Source organism: Gadus macrocephalus, chromosome 8 (assembly GCF_031168955.1).
Source record: "Gadus macrocephalus chromosome 8, ASM3116895v1".
Lineage (NCBI taxonomy): Eukaryota > Metazoa > Chordata > Actinopteri > Gadiformes > Gadidae > Gadus > Gadus macrocephalus.
Genome location: NC_082389.1, coordinates 11,682,910 through 11,699,831, shown reverse-complemented (window position 1 = coordinate 11,699,831; position 16,922 = coordinate 11,682,910). Strand labels below are relative to the sequence as shown.

The window sequence follows — 16,922 nt, the reverse complement described above, 5'->3', positions numbered from 1 at the left end:
CCGGCTTCCCTCCTTAAAGCGCGGTGTTTACTTACTGCTAATTGGTATCAACGCCAGGAGAGATCAGAGACGTCTGATTCAACACCAGCCGACAGGAAGCTCTTGTGTTCGGTGTGTTCAACTGCCAGCTCAAAAGGCATCATTGGGTTCGATCCCCTCTGTCCACATTCTTAAAGGTCCTGGGTTTTTTCCCTGATGTCCAGAATCCTTGATGCCTTCACCCATTCCTTTTATGCTCCTTTATGACATGTCATTTCCCACGTCACTTTAAATCGAGGTCTGCTCAATAGTCCTAAATAGTAGTCCAATACTGGAGCTATAACGCGCAGCAGCAGCCACTTTCAGCGAAGCGCTCCGACGTGAATACAAGAGTGGACCTTTGAACTTTGACCGGTTTGACAGTACGCCGACCCCGTGGCCGACCTGCTGGACCAGTGGGGGGTGTTCCGCGCCCGTCTCTTCCGGGAGTCGTGCGTCTTCCACCGGGGGAACTACGTGAAGGACCTTAGCCGGCTGGGCCGCGAGCTGGCCAGCGTCATCATCGTGGACAACTCGCCCGCCTCCTACATCTTCCACCCGGAGAACGCGGTGAGTCCCGCAGCGCCGGCCGAGGGAGGGGGGACGGGGGACGGGGGACGGGGGACGGGGGGGACGGGCAGGGCTGAGGAGGGCTGAGGAGGGCTGAGGAAGGTTTAGTTTAAAGGGACCGGGCTGGTTTGGTATAGTTCAAGTTGTTAGTCAGGGTCGCACGGGACTCGTCCGTATCGATGTCTTCAGGATTTAGAAGAAAAAAAAAAAGATGTGTTCAAGAGCGCAAGAGGCAGGACAGATGTGTGTACATAAAATAGAGGTGTTGTTCGAGGTGTCGGTGAATACGATGTGTTAAATACGTGGCGGTGAGATGCGTGTCCCCAGCTCGGCACAGTCCGTGAAGCCCTCTAGGCTGTTTCTTCCCCCTACGGGTCAATGCTCTTTCCTGACGGGAGGTGTCTCCATCGAGAGGTCGCCGCGGCGACCCCCTGACCGTAGCGCTCGCGTCCCCTGTCCACAGGTGCCGGTGCAGTCGTGGTTCGACGACATGAACGACTCGGAGCTGCTGGACCTGCTGCCTTTCTTCGAGGGACTAAGCAAAGAGGACGAGGTCTACGGGGTCCTGCAGGACCTGAGGGGGAGGTAGCAGGACCACCGGCGGCTCCCTCCGCCACCTGCTCCTCGCGGGGCCACCAGCGTGTACCCAGCCCCCCCAGGCCTGTGTGTGTCTCTCTCGCTGATGCCCCCCCCCCCCTCCCCCAACTCCAACTCCCTTGCTCCCTCCCCTCTCCTCACACTCCCACACATCTGACTCAGAACTCAGGCAGAACCTCTCTCTCTCTCTCTCTCTCTCTCACACATGTACACGTGCCCGTGCACCCCCTGGTTGCGCCCACTAGGGGGTGCCCATGGAGTCTCACTGTGGAAAAAAAGAAAAAACTAAAACAATGCTATACTTCTACCTGAACCTTCCTCTCCTCTCTGTGACCTGCTGGAGACCGGACATCTCTGTACAAAAAGAGTTCCCCGCGGACGGTGGAAACAGACTGGGCTCCGTATCCGTGCAGTCCCCCCTCTGAGGACCGGAGACGGGGGTCCTTCATACCGTTGTGGTGTGGGGGGGGGGGGGGGGGGGGGGGAAGACGAGGAAGAGGAAAAGAATAACACAACTCTGCAGCAGACAGGATTTTACTATTTGGCGAAGTGCTTATTTTAAAAACCAAAAGAAAGAAAATTAATTAAACGGTTGTTTTTTTTGTTCCTGCGGTCTGAAAGGCGCTCTGAAAGGGTTTGAAGGGGGGGACGGGACGGGACGGAGGCCGGGGGGTCCCTGTGTTTGTGCTATGCAGGTAGTCTCTGGTCGTAGAAAAGACCCCCACGCGTCTCCTTTTTGCTTTTCCTACCGAGTGAAGTGCCTTTGTGTGAATGTTTTTAAAGGGGGCTGTGTTTTGTACATGCCGTGCTCCCCCACCCCCTCACCCCCCCCCCCCCCCCCCCCCCCCCCACCACAGAGTACTTAAATCTTTTCAAACTGACAATATATGCTTTAACGTGGACGAGGCGGTATATACACCGACACACGGATCCGTCAAATACTATGACTTTCAAACCATCCCTCGTCTCCTGACATTTACTTTCTTTCCCTTTTTTTGCTCGTGCCATTATATAGACGTGGTTTTCTTTCTTTTTCATTGTACTTCTTCAATCGTAGTTGTAGAATAGCGTTTCGTTCCCGAGTAACAGGAGTATGTTTGCAATTGTGAACGGTAAAATATAATAGCCCGAATGTTTATCTTCTATCAATCTCTGGGTTTGAATTTAAAAACATAAACCTGTGCCATTTTTATAACTGTCCACGTCCGCCCATTTCAACAAAACACTAGCCTCCGTCTCATTCGCCAAATTGGACGGTACAATCTCTAGTGCGAATTAAGCTTATTTGGCAATCAGGCGGAACTCCGGCGGTACATTTGAACATATTTGGATCCCATGTTGTAGGTGATCCTTGAAAATAGTTTTAATTCTAGTTGAGATGCAATGATTTCTAGATGCGATTTGGTCTCTCACCACTAGAGGGAGCTCTGTCGCCACGACTTGCCTGTATACAGTTGCAAAGGTATCCCTTTCGTTGCTTCAAATGATGTGGAATCCTACAGAGGATAGAGTCGAGTGCCATGTTTTAAAGTTGCATCATTTTCCTTCTAAGTACTTTTATTTGATCAAACGAGTAGTCTCGCTGGAGAGTGTTGGATAGCATTTGGATGGGTGGAGTCTGGACCGTGTGAAAGCACTCCCTACATATGATCAGCGTTTCACCTGACCTTTTTCTTTCTCTAAAACAAACCGGTGTGTGGCTTTCACCTGCCCAGACTCTCCCGACTTCTCTTCACCTCAGTGCCTAAGTCATAGAGGAGCCACGCACACACAGAAACCCAGAGTGCTGAAAACATCCGTTACCATGGCAATAACCTTCTTTCTGGTGGGGGTGGGGGTGGAGGAGAGTCCTTCCCAGCTGGGTGGTGTGTGTTGTTTAGGAGGCTAGAGCACTTGACAAAGACCACCTCCCAGGGTTGGTTCTGACTAGGGCTGGCCCGATCCTTAGGGACCTGCTATTAGACTTGTTTGTTGTTTCAGCCATTTGATGTTTGCTGTTGTTATGGTTAGCTATTCAGAAGGCTCCCCTTAATTAGACCTAATGGGAACTAGTGATTCAAAAGGAGGGGTAGTGGGGAAAAAAGCAGCCAAGTAATGTACCTCTCCATATAATTGAATCTGAGGCAAATTATCAGTTTGGCCTTTCAAAATAAAAGTTCAAAAAATGTTGCCCGGCTGAAAAAGGTTTCCCAACATGTCTGGCCAGCCCTCGGGACCCTGTGGAGGCTCTGTGTCAAGGCTCTTCTGCAGGACTGTGAGCCCTCTCGGCGGCCCGGATGCCTTACTGCCTGTGGACGCATTCAAAGCAATCTACATTCATAAGGTCACTGTGGTGTTTTATAGTGTCACCTCGCTCACTGTTTTTCCCCACCCGGTTTTGAATGTTTCCGTTTGATGCTCATTGGTGGACTCATTGGAAGAATCTGATTGGCTGGCTGCATCAGCCTGGTGTTAACACGAACAGGAAGTGGTCATCAGGATAAGCGAAGCCAATCACATCCGCCCGTCATTCTGTTTGTTTTCGTTTGAAATCCTGGTTGTACATTTTGACTTTTATTTGGTCATCAGTACTTCCACGGAAATATTTGTCTGATGCTGCTCCCGTGGGCGTGTTGAACTCGGTTCAGCTTCATTTTATTTGTTGGTATATCCGTTGGAAGAAGTTTTGGACGGTGAGCGTTACGCTCTGATGCTGTTTTTTTGGTGCAATGTTTTTACACAAAAAAAAAAAAGTTCAGTGTTCATTCTACTCTTATTCTCTCGACTTCTGTTAACATTTCGATCGTACCATTGTGATATTTTTATAGTTACCCGTTTGTCAGTATTTTGGTTTGGGAAGAAGCTGCATATTACAAGTTATCCACCTGATTTGGGTTTTTTCTTTCTCATGCACAGTAATGCCCCTCTCGGTTACCTTTTTTCAGTTTGAGTTATCAATCAGGTCCTCCTCTCGGAGGGATCCGCCGTGTTGTGCGTTTGTTTTGGTGTGTGTTTGTGTGGTGGATGACTGTTCTCCATCGTTTTAAACTTCTGGCCGTATCCGTTCACCTTACCACATTGCCACCGGTTTTCCATTTTTATTTAAACAAAGTTAAAACACTTTGCAGTTCCTAGGATTATTCTTCCTGGTTCTTCACCCTTTTTTCGGTTCATTTTAGAACACGATCCTCCTTCGTTGACTGTCGGGTAAATTCTATTCTTGTCGTTCTGTACGGTACAAGACTTAAAAGGCCAAAGCAATGTCACTTAGCACAAATGTGATCTCCGTTTTCCATCTAGTCTACCTGATATAAGGTCTATTTCTTAGTCTCTACCTTGATTAAAGATATATTTCTTAGTCTCTCTACGTGATAAAAGGTCTAATACTCCCAGCCCCCAGGTGAGAGAGGGATGTTACTGTGCTCCTGATTGCAGTATATATATTTTTACAGTGAACTTTATTCATGACTTAACTGCATAACTTCCTCCTGGACATGTCACAATAAAAAGCACCTTTTTACAAAGATTACGACTTGTTTCATTATTGTGCTTCAAAGCCAATGGTATCAAGAGACAGGAAGTCATGTGATTTGAGTTTTTAAAAAGACTTTTGGGGATTTTGCTAGTGAGTTATGCGGGGTTTGGTTATGTAGTGCCATCTTTCCAGGGCCTGTACAGATCTGAGACTATCCGATTTGAAATGGTGATATAAATTGTCTTGCACCCTGATTAGTAGACAAAGATGTTGACCAAACTATACTATTCATATCGATTGGGAGTTCAGCCCATCAAACACGACTCCATTGTGGCGTAAACAGACGTTTTTCGTTGGGGCTGTCTATTAGAAAACCAAATATGTCAGCCTAGATGGTTCTATAGGTTAAACCACCCCTGGGGCTATGAGCCAAATTCTTTGGATTTGTGTTGTCTTGTGTTGCCTATTTGAGTGTCAGCCCTGGACTACCAGGCTGTGTGTTGAGGGCGTGGCCCTCCTACAGGTCAGGTAAAAACTATTCTCCGTCCTAGCCTGGCATTGTTGTCCGGACAAAGCAGCCTGCTTTCCCATATAGCAGCCGGTATTAAATTCTTGTCGGGGGGGGACGACGACGACGACATCCTTTTGTCACTTTAGACTGTTGGTGAGAACTCAGTGCTTTTCGAAGATATAACATTTTGATAGCCCCGTCCATGCAATGGTAAAGTTGATGAGGCTTTGTTCACCAAGCCGCCATATTGGGTCTTAACAGTAGCTGGGTGGGGATAATGAAGCTACTTGGGAAGCAATATGACCGCTAGGTGAATAAGTCCAAGCCACATTTATTTCCAACTGTAACGTATTGAGGTAGAAATATAAATACTTTGTTTAAATTTGACAAGAAAAATGTATTATTTGGGAGTCAAATGACAATATGCCACTTTATGCTTTTCTATCAATTGGCTTAGTTTCAGTGAGTATTCTTGTGAATGTTTTCCGTCAATGATTAGTAACAAAAAAAACACTTAGTTTGAAATGTTTTATCAGAGATTAAAAAACAGCAGTGAGAACTGCTACACTCTGATACAAGAACAAAAAGTTGAAAATGATCAAGGACTAAGATGCATCATGTTCTTTCAATATTGGCATATACATAAATTAAGGCATTTAGACATAATACGATAAAGGCTACAAATGCTGGAGACAGTAGTCCAACAACAAAAGTGAATAAACCTACGTGAGCTAATTTAAACCCAAGAGAAATACTCTCTCAAACTAACGCTCCCAAGCCAGCTGCACTAGTGGGAGTTAGTTAGTGTGTTTCTGTGTCCCACCTGCTCAAAGAATGCCAATGCCTAGGGGCTTCAAGTATAAAATTACTGTCGTGCTAAAAAAAGAAAAAAGGAATCTGCTGTAAATAGTGCTTCTACATGTCTTATTCTAGTTATCCTCAAAGAAAAAAAGCCAGTGAATTTGCTGATCAGACCGACACAGAAAAGTTGTAACTAAAGTACTTGAAACGTATCCATCCATCTAGATCTACGTAGAAACTAATAAAAACTGCCGGAATAGTTTTAGTGTCATGTTGTCACACAGGAGTTTTTTCAGATGTATCCCCCTCTCTGTGTGATGTGTGTGTTTGTCGGTGAGACGCCCGTCTTACTACGCGTCGACCACCATGATGTGTACAAAGAGACCCGACGACGGGAGAAGGTCTCCGTTCTGGTCGAGTAGAGGCACGTGTCTGTATCCTGCGAGAGAGAGAGGGAGAGAGCTCAGCTAATTGCTAAATTAAGATCAGCCACTCAACAGCATGCAAATGAGGTTCCTGTTGCGACAAACTGTGTGTGTGTGTGTGTGTGTGTGTGTGTGTGTGTGTGTGTGTGTGTGTGTGTGTGTGTGTGTGTGTGTGTGTGTGTGTGTGTGTGTGTGTGTGTGTGTGTGTGTGTGTGTGTGTGTGTGTGTGTGTGTGTGTGTGTGTGTGTGTGTGTGTGTGTGTGTGTGTGTGCTCACCCATCTGCAGGCTGCAGATAAGGTTTGTGTTTGTGTGCGTGTATACTAGGATGGGTGCGTGTTCCTCAGCTCACCCATCTGCAAGCTGGAGAAGGGGAGTGTGTACTGGCCGACGAATTCGTTGTCCGAGGCGCTGTCGTAGTCCTCCACGACGAAGCGGACCAGGGCCAGCTCCGGTACGTGCACGTCGAAAGTAAAGCTCTCGTTCCACGCGGGGTTGAACCCTGAAACCAAAACCCGTAGCCGTAGTTATGGATTCACATTTTAATCATGTCGTGTTTGCCAACCGTTTAGGGGCTCACCACTGTCCAAACCAGAAATTCAATGCACCCTCATTATCAGGATATTATATCTATCGTTATCAGCGGTCCAAGTATCACATGTATACAGTTTCATACAAATGAGATTATTTGGGAGTTAAGCGTCCGTGTGTGGACATTTGGGTTCGAACCAAATAACTTTTGAACTGGAAGGCAAATTCGCTGACTACCGTGTTTAAGGATTTGCATGACAATGCAAAAAGCGAATTAAAAAACAAATGTTTGTCGGAGGAAACCAAAGTCAGCATTTAAATAAACAAGCACATTTAAATGTAATCGTACTTCAGTGAACAATAGTGAGTTCCAGTCACCTGGATGTGCCCGTCTAGTTTAGCAATCAGCTAGCTGACAAGCCACAGTACCGTTGTTATCGATGCACGCCGTCTCCTTCACCGCTACGTCAGCAGGGACGCCCTGCACCTCCACCCTCACCACCGGGTCCACGATGGAGGTCTTCTTAGCCTTCACCTTAGGCAACTGCTGGCCTGAGATCACCTGAGAAATACAAGATGTGAGTACACAGAAAACTTCATCAACCACAAACGATGTAGTCCCTGGCGCTGAGCTCAAGCAACATGTCATTAAGAGGGTGTGTGTGAGTGAGTGAGTCTTTCAGTCATTCCCTTGATATGACATCAGGGACCCGTCCCTAAACCCAGTATGTCCAAGTGAGCAACACACACTGCCTGTGAGCTGATTGGTTACGTGTCGGTCACATGGTCGTATTCACCATGATGTGGAGGTTCTTGTGCTTCAGCCAGGGCCCGCGGGTCAGGGTGATGGGGTCGAACTCGCTGGCGGCGTCCCTCAGGTAGGAGGGCTTCAGCACGTAGCCACTGCGGCCGTTCACCAGGAAGCGGCCCTGGTTCAGACTCATGTCCGCGCAGCGCGTCTGGAAGTTCAGCGCCACTGCAGACCGCCAGACGGACAGACATGAATGGAGAGAGAGAGAGAGAGAGACGAAGAGTTCAGCCCCAAGACCATGGTAAGAGCTGGATCAGGAACCAGCACTAGCTTGGGCAGTCGTGGCAGAGTTACGAACGACAGGAAAGAGTAATGAAATGAGCCAAGATAATGGAGAAAGAAAAGTTATAAGTCGGAGAGCAAGCAAGAAAAAAAAAAAAAGGATGAAGAAGAAAGTGGACCAAAGGAAGAACGATGACAAGAAGTGAAAGCGATAGAGAGTAAGGAGAGAATAAAAGCCAGAGAGAGAGAAGGAGCGAGACAGCAAGAAGGAACGAGCCCGACCAGTGGAGTGCTAGTAGCGGGGGGGTTGGTACTGTGGGGGGCCTCGCACCGATCTGACAGCCAGCGTTCCAGAAGGGGACGGGGTTGTAGTTGGACGAGTCGGTCCTGGAGCCTGCGGGGTAGATCCGGCTCAGCTTGTCCACGTTGTGGCGGATGTAGCCGTTAGCTGCCGAGGAGAAAGACACTTAAGACTGACGACCAGAACCTAAACTCCCTTTATTCTATGGATGCGCTTGTTTTAAAAATCAGACAGCTGATCATCCACCTCTTATTTAACTCTATATAGAAACACCATTGTTCTACTACTCAATTCTACCATTCGTAAGGATTATTATTAAAAGTAAAAGGACCACTTGAATGAATGGAATGTAGAAGTACTTCTGATGTCTAGCTTGGTTGTGTGTTTGTCGGTGTAAGCATATTGGTGTTTGGCGGCAACAATAGAGGATGAATTGAGCAGAGTTCACGGGTTTGTTTTGGGTTTCCTTTCGTAGATTTGATCAACTCTGGCTTCGTTATCCTGCTAGTTTAGACAACTCGCATTTGACTCAAACTAATATTTGTTTGCAGAGATAATGATAATCATACAAAAAGTATACATGCAAATACTTCTACTACTACTAATATATAATAATAAGGTGACCATTCTACCATTTAGTTTCTACGCATATTCATTTGTGATGCTACATTTTGAGATGGTCCAATCGCCCGAGCCCAGAATCGGTCGTACCAGACTCCTCCGCCAGCTCCAGGGCTTTGCCCTCCTTGAAGGAGGACATCTCGTAGAAGCTCAGGTTGTCCCTAGCGTCCGCGAAGCCGTTGAAGTGGACGCTCTTGCAGTACACCACCATGTCCGACAGCTCCTTCGCCAGCTTCAGCTTCTTCTTGTTCTGCGCATAGAAGGGACCGCCGTCACACTTCAGCCAACGGGCTGGTACGGGGCCACGGCAGGCAGGGCTTAGAGGAACCCTGCTCAAGGAGGCCTATAGCGTAGACTAAGAGACCCTGGGATTCAAACCAAGAACCTTTTTGGGTTGGGAATCAAACCCCCTAGCCCACACCAGACTCCCCTTCCCCCAATTATTGAAACATTTGACACTTATGACAGCAAATACATTTAAAAAATAAATTAACGGCCAGTGACATCCTCCTCTGATATCATATCTCACCTTCTTCCTCTCCTCCTCCTCCTCTGCCTCCTCCTTTTCGTCCTCCTCGCTGTCCTCCGACACAGCGTCGTAATCGGCGGCGTCCGCCGCGGCCTCGGGAGAGAAGGCTGCCTCCAGCTTGTTCAGACGCTTCCCCTTGATGATGAAACGCCGCTTCAGGTCCTAGGCACGCACACACAGGAACAAGTGGTCAGTTGCAACACACACACACACACGCACACGCAGTGGTGTAAACCTTTACGGAATCCCCCCCCCCCAGTCACAATGCTCTGGTCCGGACACGACTTGTTCAGCCTCTAGGCAATGAAGAGGAAGTGTCTCACAAACCATAAGGGATACAGGCCTTGTGGCAACACAGGTTTGACGGCCTCCACTACATTTCATTCCCCACTCTCCTGTCTCCCTACCGTCCTGTCCTTGAATGTACACAAAAAAAAAAATCATAATGTGAACCAAATACACAAAAAATATTAAAGGAGACATATTATGGTGTTTTCCCAACAAGTTAACATAGTATTTGAGTTCCAGAAAAAATGTTTTTGAAGCCGTTTGCTGGAAATAGCTTTTAGGAAAAAAAAAAAGATTCCCCTCTGTTTCAGTCCCTTCAGAATGCGCTGTTTCTGGTGTCTGTAGCATTTATGCAAATGAGCTGCTGCCCATTGACTAATGAGCCGTCACACTGAACCACAGCATGGAGGAGAAGGGGTTGTTGCCGTTTGCTGACACCTGGAGCTCTATATCTATATTATATAATATCACATAATAACATTATATACGGGTATTTATATAATCTATCTAATATCACGGCCAAAAGATATGTGCGCATCGGATGATATTATGAATAATAAAGACTGTGTCTGAAGTCTCTGGTACTTCCACAAGTAAAGACTCGTAGTGGGGGATATCTCGGCCATGGTTGAGAAAGGGATTGTACTCCTGGAGCTTAGCTGCAGGGCTAGCGCCGAGTTCCCCCCGCCGGAGCTGCTGGTCCATACAATCTTAGCGATGCTCTGATTGGAGGGGAGTGGGGAAGTGGGAGGTAATATTCAAATGTGCCCCCCTCCTACATAGGACGGGGCGCCGAAACTGACTCGCTCGTTTTGGTAGCTGGAGGCGGGCTGCTTGCAGAAATGCGTATCTCACTCAAAAAATCATGTACAGACTTATTTCAAAGTTTATATGCGTGTGGGAGAACAAAGGACCCCCAAGTCTCTGGTTTTGGGGTACTCTGGATGAATATGCGTAAGCAAAGCCCACACTGACCTCCGGCGAGGGGAAGCAGGTGGGCATGGTGTCCCCCAGGGGCTGTGTGAGCAGGGCTGGCCCAAGGATGGAGCTCATGTGCTGGGCCATGACTTGCTGCTGCTCGACGCTGCAGTGGTTCTCCAGGGACAGGATGACCGGGTACTCAGACGTCTGGGGATGGAATTCAGGGGGAGGATGTCAATCTTTTCCAGCTTTGACAGCGTAGCACGTCTCCATAAATGTGCCACGGTCAGCAGCAGTGACAGGTTAGCCCCGTCAGACTAATTGTGTGGAATTTAGAAGAGATTTTACCTTATTTCTACAAACAATTTACTGTATTATGAAGTAGAAATGTTTGTACCCCAACATTGAATGTTTAGTATGTACGTTCTAAGCCGAATCTGGAAATTACAACTTTGAATGAAGGTCTCTTCAATTGCTAAACACCATATCATTATTATTTACTGAACACACACACACATGCACACACACCTTGAAGGCGTACTCGTGGATGGCCTGGATGGCGTCCTTGAAGAGGATCTTGGAGGTGAGCGTGTAGCCGTGGTAGATGACGGGCTCGCCGTCTGACCCGTCCCAGCAGTCCAGCTCCACGCAGCGGCAACCCAGCAGGAGGGCCCTGGGGGTCAAAGGGTCAGGTTAGGCCATGGACTCAACACGGATTGTTTGCCGTGGAACAATCAGGACGGAGCTCAACCACAGATGGGTGACTTTTAGTTATATTATAACTATATTGGACGGAGCTCAACGACAGATGGGTGATTATTAGCTTGTAGCGCCACTTGGGTCCAAGGGTTATTTTGAATTTCAACCTCTTGGTTTTCTGCCAAACGTAAGGCTGTAACAGGTGCTATGGTAAGGTAGTATTAGTATAGGAAAAATCTGCTAAATGACAGAATTGTAGATTGTTATAGTACTAAGTGTCCGTTAATTACCACATTTTAAATATAATATAGTACAGCAAAATTACTCAATTGTACTAGTACTGCCGAGGTATCCCGTAACTTACGCTATCGTTATAAACTAAAAGTATCGTTACTGAATCGCTTCGAGCAAATGTATTGAGATGTGTAACGATTCCTGCTTGAATGGAGATATGCACTTCCTTAATGCACTTCCCACTACCTGTGTAGTTTCAGTTTCTGCTAAATGACTCAATTTTACAGCCAAAGTATCTGCTAAATGACTAAATTGCACTACTATAGCAGAAGTATCTGTTCAATGTCTAAATTCCCCTTCTGCAGCACAAATATCGGCTAAATTGAAAACGGAACACACAGCACTACAGCTTGACGACGCGGTCGTACTACACAGTCCTAGCAGCTCTACCTGATGTAGGCCTCTGTGCTGCTGGGGCCCTTGAGCTGGTCCTCCAAGAGGTAGGTGTTGTGCGAGGAGGAGATGAAGTAGTGGCTGAGCGGTTGGCTCATGTCCTGGTACAAGGTGGCGTGTGTGGGGCTCAGCACCACGCCCTCAGGGTGGTTCAGGTATATGAGGAAGCCGTCCTTGGACAGGAGCTTCTTCTCCTTGACTGGGGGGGAGGAGGGGGGGAGATGGTGGGATTTACAGCTGCAGGCTATGGCACGGATTGAGACAAGGCTCTGTATGGAAAATATTTTTTATTTTTAGTGTCATTACGATTTTTTGTTGTAATTTCATTTATTTTGCGATTTCATTCATCACCATCATCCTAGATTAGTATTCAATGAAAAATAAATTACACAAAAATAACCTTATTTTAAATGATGAGAACACAGTACTCGCTTTCAAAATAAAAGTCCCACCTTTTTCGTCTGGCTCGTATTTGTCGATTAGCGCGTGGGCGTCGGCCAGCGTGGCCTCCTCCCTCTGCTCCTGCACCAGGAACTGCTGCAGGTCGGCGGCGCTCATGAGGCCCGTGGTGCGGGCGTACTCCGAGTAGATGATGTCGATCTCCGGCCGCTGCGTCAGCAGCTCGTAGAAGCGCTCGATCTCCGCGCCGGACAGGTACCCCGATTTGGACGCGTCGCATTGCTGAAGGTTTGCACGAAATAAAAGTATATTCATTAACATTAATATAAATAATTAAATGGGTTTGAGTACAGAGGGAAATGAAACATTAAAAACACAAAATGAGGTTATGAACTGTGGTCTTTGGTATCACATCATCAACAAAAAATGTATTGTGAGCAAAGTAACAAAAAAATCCCCCTTTACCTTAAAAGTGTGCAGGTTGTATGAAATGCACAAAGTAAAGTATATGCATATACCTTGGGTATGTGATTATCGATGCAAAAACATTAACTGAAATATTAGTTTGAGTCAAATGCGAGTTGACTCAAACTAGCAGGATAACGACGCCAGAGTCAATATAATCTACAAGAGAAAACCCTTGAACTGAGCTCAATTCATCCTCCATTGTTGCCGCCAACGCTAATATGCTAATGCCAACGAACACACAACAAAGCTAGTCATCAATTGTGCCTCATGTCATCAATTGTGCCTCATGTCGCGTGTGTGTGTGTGTGTGTGTGTGTGTGTGTGTGTGTGTGTGTGTGTGTGTGTGTGTGTGTGTGTGTGTGTGTGTGTGTGTGTGTGTGTGTGTGTGTGTGTGTGTGTGTGTGTGTGTGTGTGTGTGTGTGTGTGTGTGTGTGTGACCTTGAAGAGGATCTCAGCGTAGTCATCCTCCACCTCCATGTTCATGAAAAGCAGCAGGTCCTTCAGCTCTTTCTGAGTCAGCTTGTCGTCCACATTCTTGTCGGCCTTCCTCATGCAGTTGAAGATCCAGCTGGGTGAGGGGAGGGGGCTTGTTCAGGAAGATATTTAACTCAGGGTCTATCGTTTAATGTCATAACCTTTGCACAGCCCAGATCTGCAACGTAGAGACATTTTACGACTTTAACTCTTCTGTCAAGTCACTTAAGGTCATGGAGCTACAGCCCTGACAGCACCGGCTCTTATCACATTGAGGTCCACACCTTCCTTGGATGGATGCCAGCTGTCGGTCCTAGAGACCTCTTGTCACCGGAGGCCTTTACTTCACAACGCTCTGCTTTGTAAACAACATACAGCATGCTGTGTTCTGGGGAATTTCAGTTGGTTGAAATCTGCAACCAAACCGCTAGTTAGTTCAACTTCAACTGTGATGTTGTACGCACTACCGACCGTAGCTCTAGTAGGGGCCTCGAACCGGCAACCCTAGGATTTGAGGAAACTCAAACTGCTTCACCAACAACCCGGCGACGCTGGAGGCGCCGCTCGGTGTCTGGAGGACACCCGTCACTCTGTCACAACCATCACACAGTTCTAAATAGTTTGTGATAGTCGCCAACCGTCACCCCTCATCGCCACCCAAAGGATACTGCTCAGTCTTCACCTGGCGGTCCAGGCCCTTGGTGCTGGTGATGACCTTCTCCAGGCCGACCACCCAGCGCCGGGCCTCCTCCTCCGAGCTGGCGATGAGGTCCAGGTTCTTGCGCCGGCCCTTGAAGATGATGGAGAAGCATCGCGGGCCCACCTGCTCCTCCGTGTACTTCTGCAGGCCCTCCGACTGACGGCCCGGCCGCACGGCCGAGATGTCTTCGATGGAGACTAGGGGGAAGGGGAGGAGATGCTGTTTTCGGGAGGGTGCAGTGAGTTATTAGTGGCGAGTGTTTTTTTGCTACGCAGGGTGTAGCGTAGTGGTGAGATGAGAGATTGCCTGCCATCAGTGCTCACCAACGTCATTTGGGAGATATACACGTATTGTGTCGATGTTTTGGGATAAAGTTTTACATTTTTGACCAGGCCATTGTTCGATAATGTAATCGATGACATGGAGCTTAATTGAATATCTATCCAAGTCTATTGTAGGAGGGATTTATCCCCCGGACAAACACATTTGTTTAAAAAGGATTTAATATCCAGGTTACCTGGCCAACTTGTTTTTTTATGACTGCACTTGAACACAGTCCCTTGCTCTCTCTGAACTGCTGACATGGGGAGACTGGGTGCCATAAATTGCCATAAACTAATTATCAGGACTCTCCTCATTTGACACACAAACGTGGTTATCAGCCAAAAGCCCTAACCGGTGTTCTTAGTCCGATAGAACAGATATGACTAACCCTAACCCTAAACTAAACCACTGTCTGTGAAATTGCTAGCTAAGGAAAACGTTAAAAATATAACGCTATCTGGAGTTGTTAACCTGCTCCCTCCCACACCTTCAATAAATTGAGATTGCATATCTGATGGGACAACGCCTTAACCTTAAATTAATGTGTAACCATGTTTGAAATAAGCTTTTCATAGTGATAGGCCTACCCTACATTTTTTAAATCAGAATTGTAATTTAATTCGCTTTTCCCCGATCAGAATAGATAACCCTGTTGCCCCCGTGTGTTTGTTTGTTGGATGTGTGTTGCTTATTGAAGAGTACAACAGGTGCAGAATGCTTATCAAACCGGGAGTCGTACGTGGCGCTCTGCGGGGAAGACACTCACAGGCTGGGTTCGACTTGAAAAAGGTCCGCTGTGACTCGTACCACAGGGTCTTGCAGTCATCCTGCAGTTTGAAATAGCGGGTTTTCTTCCAGGACGAAGAGCGCACCTTAAGCAGGTCTCCCCCCGTCAACAGGAACTGAAGGTCTCCATCTCCCTCCAGACCTAGAGAAGTGAGGGGTGGAAAATAGACAAACCAATCACTAAGACAACAACGTTTTTCCCGAAGCGTGGATTCACGCTTGACTTAATCTAAAGTACAACAATCGAGACTGGGGGTCTCTACACGTCTGTTGTCATAAGGCTCGCAAACGACACACACACGCACACAATGTAATCGTCCGAAAGATCCGGTTATTTGCCTACCTAGGAACTTGGCATTTAAACTCGTCACCTTCTTCCTTTGAGCATTATAGAGTTCTTCCTCCGATTTGGTTCGACTTGGCGGTTTTGTGCATTGCATCGTGAAATCTATTTGCTTTACATATACACGGATAAAATAACAAAACACGACTGTAGCGTTACTTCAGGCGCTCTCGGACAGATCCGTCTGAAGAAAGGGCGTGTCCTTAAAGTTCTCTCCCTGGCTGCAGCCAGCCAAATCGATAGGATTTTGGGATTTGTTAATTACCAAAATTTGTCTCGGTATTTAGATTGTGCTTTTGCGTTTCGGAAATGGTTACATGGTCGAGTACCAAGCTACATAAAAATTTTAAAAAAAGCGCATCAGAATGGATGATCATTCGCGCGTCATTGATTGAACCGGATTTACAGTACGGGATTCGTTGGTCTTATCCATCGAGCAAACTTTAATGATAAACTTAGGCTATCCATTGCCACCCCATGACCACCTGAGATCGTGCGGTGACCGGAACGCGCTTCCAGGGCTCCCTCTAGCGGGAGGACGGGTTCAGGACACATCGAGTTATTGACTACCAACGGACACCTTTTGTTGACCCAAGTTCAAACTAGAGGCTGTAGCATCATTTAACTTAAAAAAATTGGAACCGATGTCGACGCATTGAAGAATGGTGCATTATCGAACTTTCTTCAGTCATCCAGGCCTAACGTGCAGGCTCATTTGAAAGTAAATGCACCATCTTCATACATTCAGTGCATTATTGTTTATTTTTTTAACAGTGATTTAGAAAGGTGGAAGAGCAGGAGGGCAGAATAATTATTGCTTTAAAGTAGGCCTATTGGAAAAAACGCTGGTGTTCGCAAATGTATTTTTGGATAAAATTGAAATACTAATCCAATGTGGATGAAAAGAGACACGCCTTTGGCAAATCGAGCCTACTTCAGAAAGCAATTCAAACAATACACAACTTATGAAATTATGCTTTTTGGGGAATGTCAAAAATAGTTATCACGGCGATTGTAAACGGACGACATTGTTTTTCTCAAACAAAACCCTAAAACATTTGAATGTCTTCTGATGTTTCAAACAAACGTCCTACCGTGTATTTTGTTGATCCCATTCGTCTCCATGATTTTTTCACCGAGTCTTGTACTTAGACCAAAAGGTTAACCTGAACTTCGTTTGAATGATCAACAAAGCACACTTTCACCCAACTAGGCCTACTTTCCGTCTTTCCATATGCCCTGTTGAAACTCAGAAGCGTAAACGTCGACTACGGCTATTTCACCAAACTTCGTGCTGCAAGTCAGGATCCCCAAGTGTACTCTTGCATAGGGCGACAAAACAGGTGCGATTCTCTTTGACAATCCGAGTAGGGGTGGTGTGTGTGTGTTTGTGGTGCTGGCAATCCGAGTTACCGGTTTGACGAGCCTGCAATGAATCAGAACT

General features: G+C 46.8%; 2 protein-coding genes across 7 annotated transcripts in view; one reads left to right on the top strand and one right to left on the bottom strand.

The window, feature by feature from the left end:
• The window catches only part of LOC132463064 (CTD small phosphatase-like protein), a 17,233-nt gene extending 12,545 nt beyond the window's left edge, over nucleotides 1-4,688 (top strand). For 2 of the 3 annotated variants that reach the window (XM_060058964.1, XM_060058963.1), the window contains 2 exons: nucleotides 403-588; nucleotides 1,052-4,688. In XM_060058964.1, coding sequence (XP_059914947.1) covers nucleotides 403-588; nucleotides 1,052-1,177 — 312 coding nt within the window. In that variant the 3' untranslated portion in view covers nucleotides 1,178-4,688. The remainder of the gene's footprint in view (nucleotides 1-402; nucleotides 589-1,051) is intronic. The other variant, XR_009526965.1, reaches the window with a different exon arrangement.
• LOC132463062 (1-phosphatidylinositol 4,5-bisphosphate phosphodiesterase delta-1-like) lies at nucleotides 4,161-16,922 on the bottom strand. Of its 4 annotated transcripts, none has more exons than XM_060058958.1 (15): nucleotides 16,573-16,922; nucleotides 15,089-15,277; nucleotides 13,994-14,222; nucleotides 13,290-13,419; nucleotides 12,437-12,665; nucleotides 11,982-12,183; nucleotides 11,127-11,271; nucleotides 10,653-10,805; nucleotides 9,390-9,551; nucleotides 8,951-9,110; nucleotides 8,270-8,386; nucleotides 7,703-7,881; nucleotides 7,335-7,467; nucleotides 6,727-6,876; nucleotides 4,161-6,390 (listed from the first exon to the last, which is right to left on the bottom strand). In XM_060058958.1, the coding sequence occupies exons 1-15, from the start codon at nucleotides 16,601-16,603 to the stop codon at nucleotides 6,302-6,304; spliced, it is 2,298 nt and encodes a 765-aa protein (XP_059914941.1). In that variant the 5' UTR covers nucleotides 16,604-16,922; the 3' UTR covers nucleotides 4,161-6,301. The 4 variants fall into 4 exon arrangements, with proteins under 4 accessions (XP_059914941.1, XP_059914942.1, XP_059914939.1 ...); XM_060058959.1 differs by having other exon boundaries at nucleotides 15,116-15,277; nucleotides 16,573-16,920; XM_060058956.1 differs by lacking the exon at nucleotides 16,573-16,922 and adding an exon at nucleotides 15,479-15,968.

Excerpts from the sequence above, each read along its gene's own strand:
- LOC132463062 (XM_060058956.1), bottom strand. The coding sequence starts at position 15,575 with ATGCAATGCACAAAACCGCCAAGTCGAACCAAATCGGAGGAAGAACTC. Across the intron at positions 9,552-10,652 it reads CCTGCTTCCCCTCGCCGGAG|GACCTGAAGCGGCGTTTCAT; the intron begins GTCAGTGTGGGC and ends GTGCGTGCCTAG. Across the intron at positions 6,391-6,726 it reads CTTCTCCAGCTTGCAGATGG|GATACAGACACGTGCCTCTA; the intron begins GTGAGCTGAGGA and ends TCTCTCTCGCAG.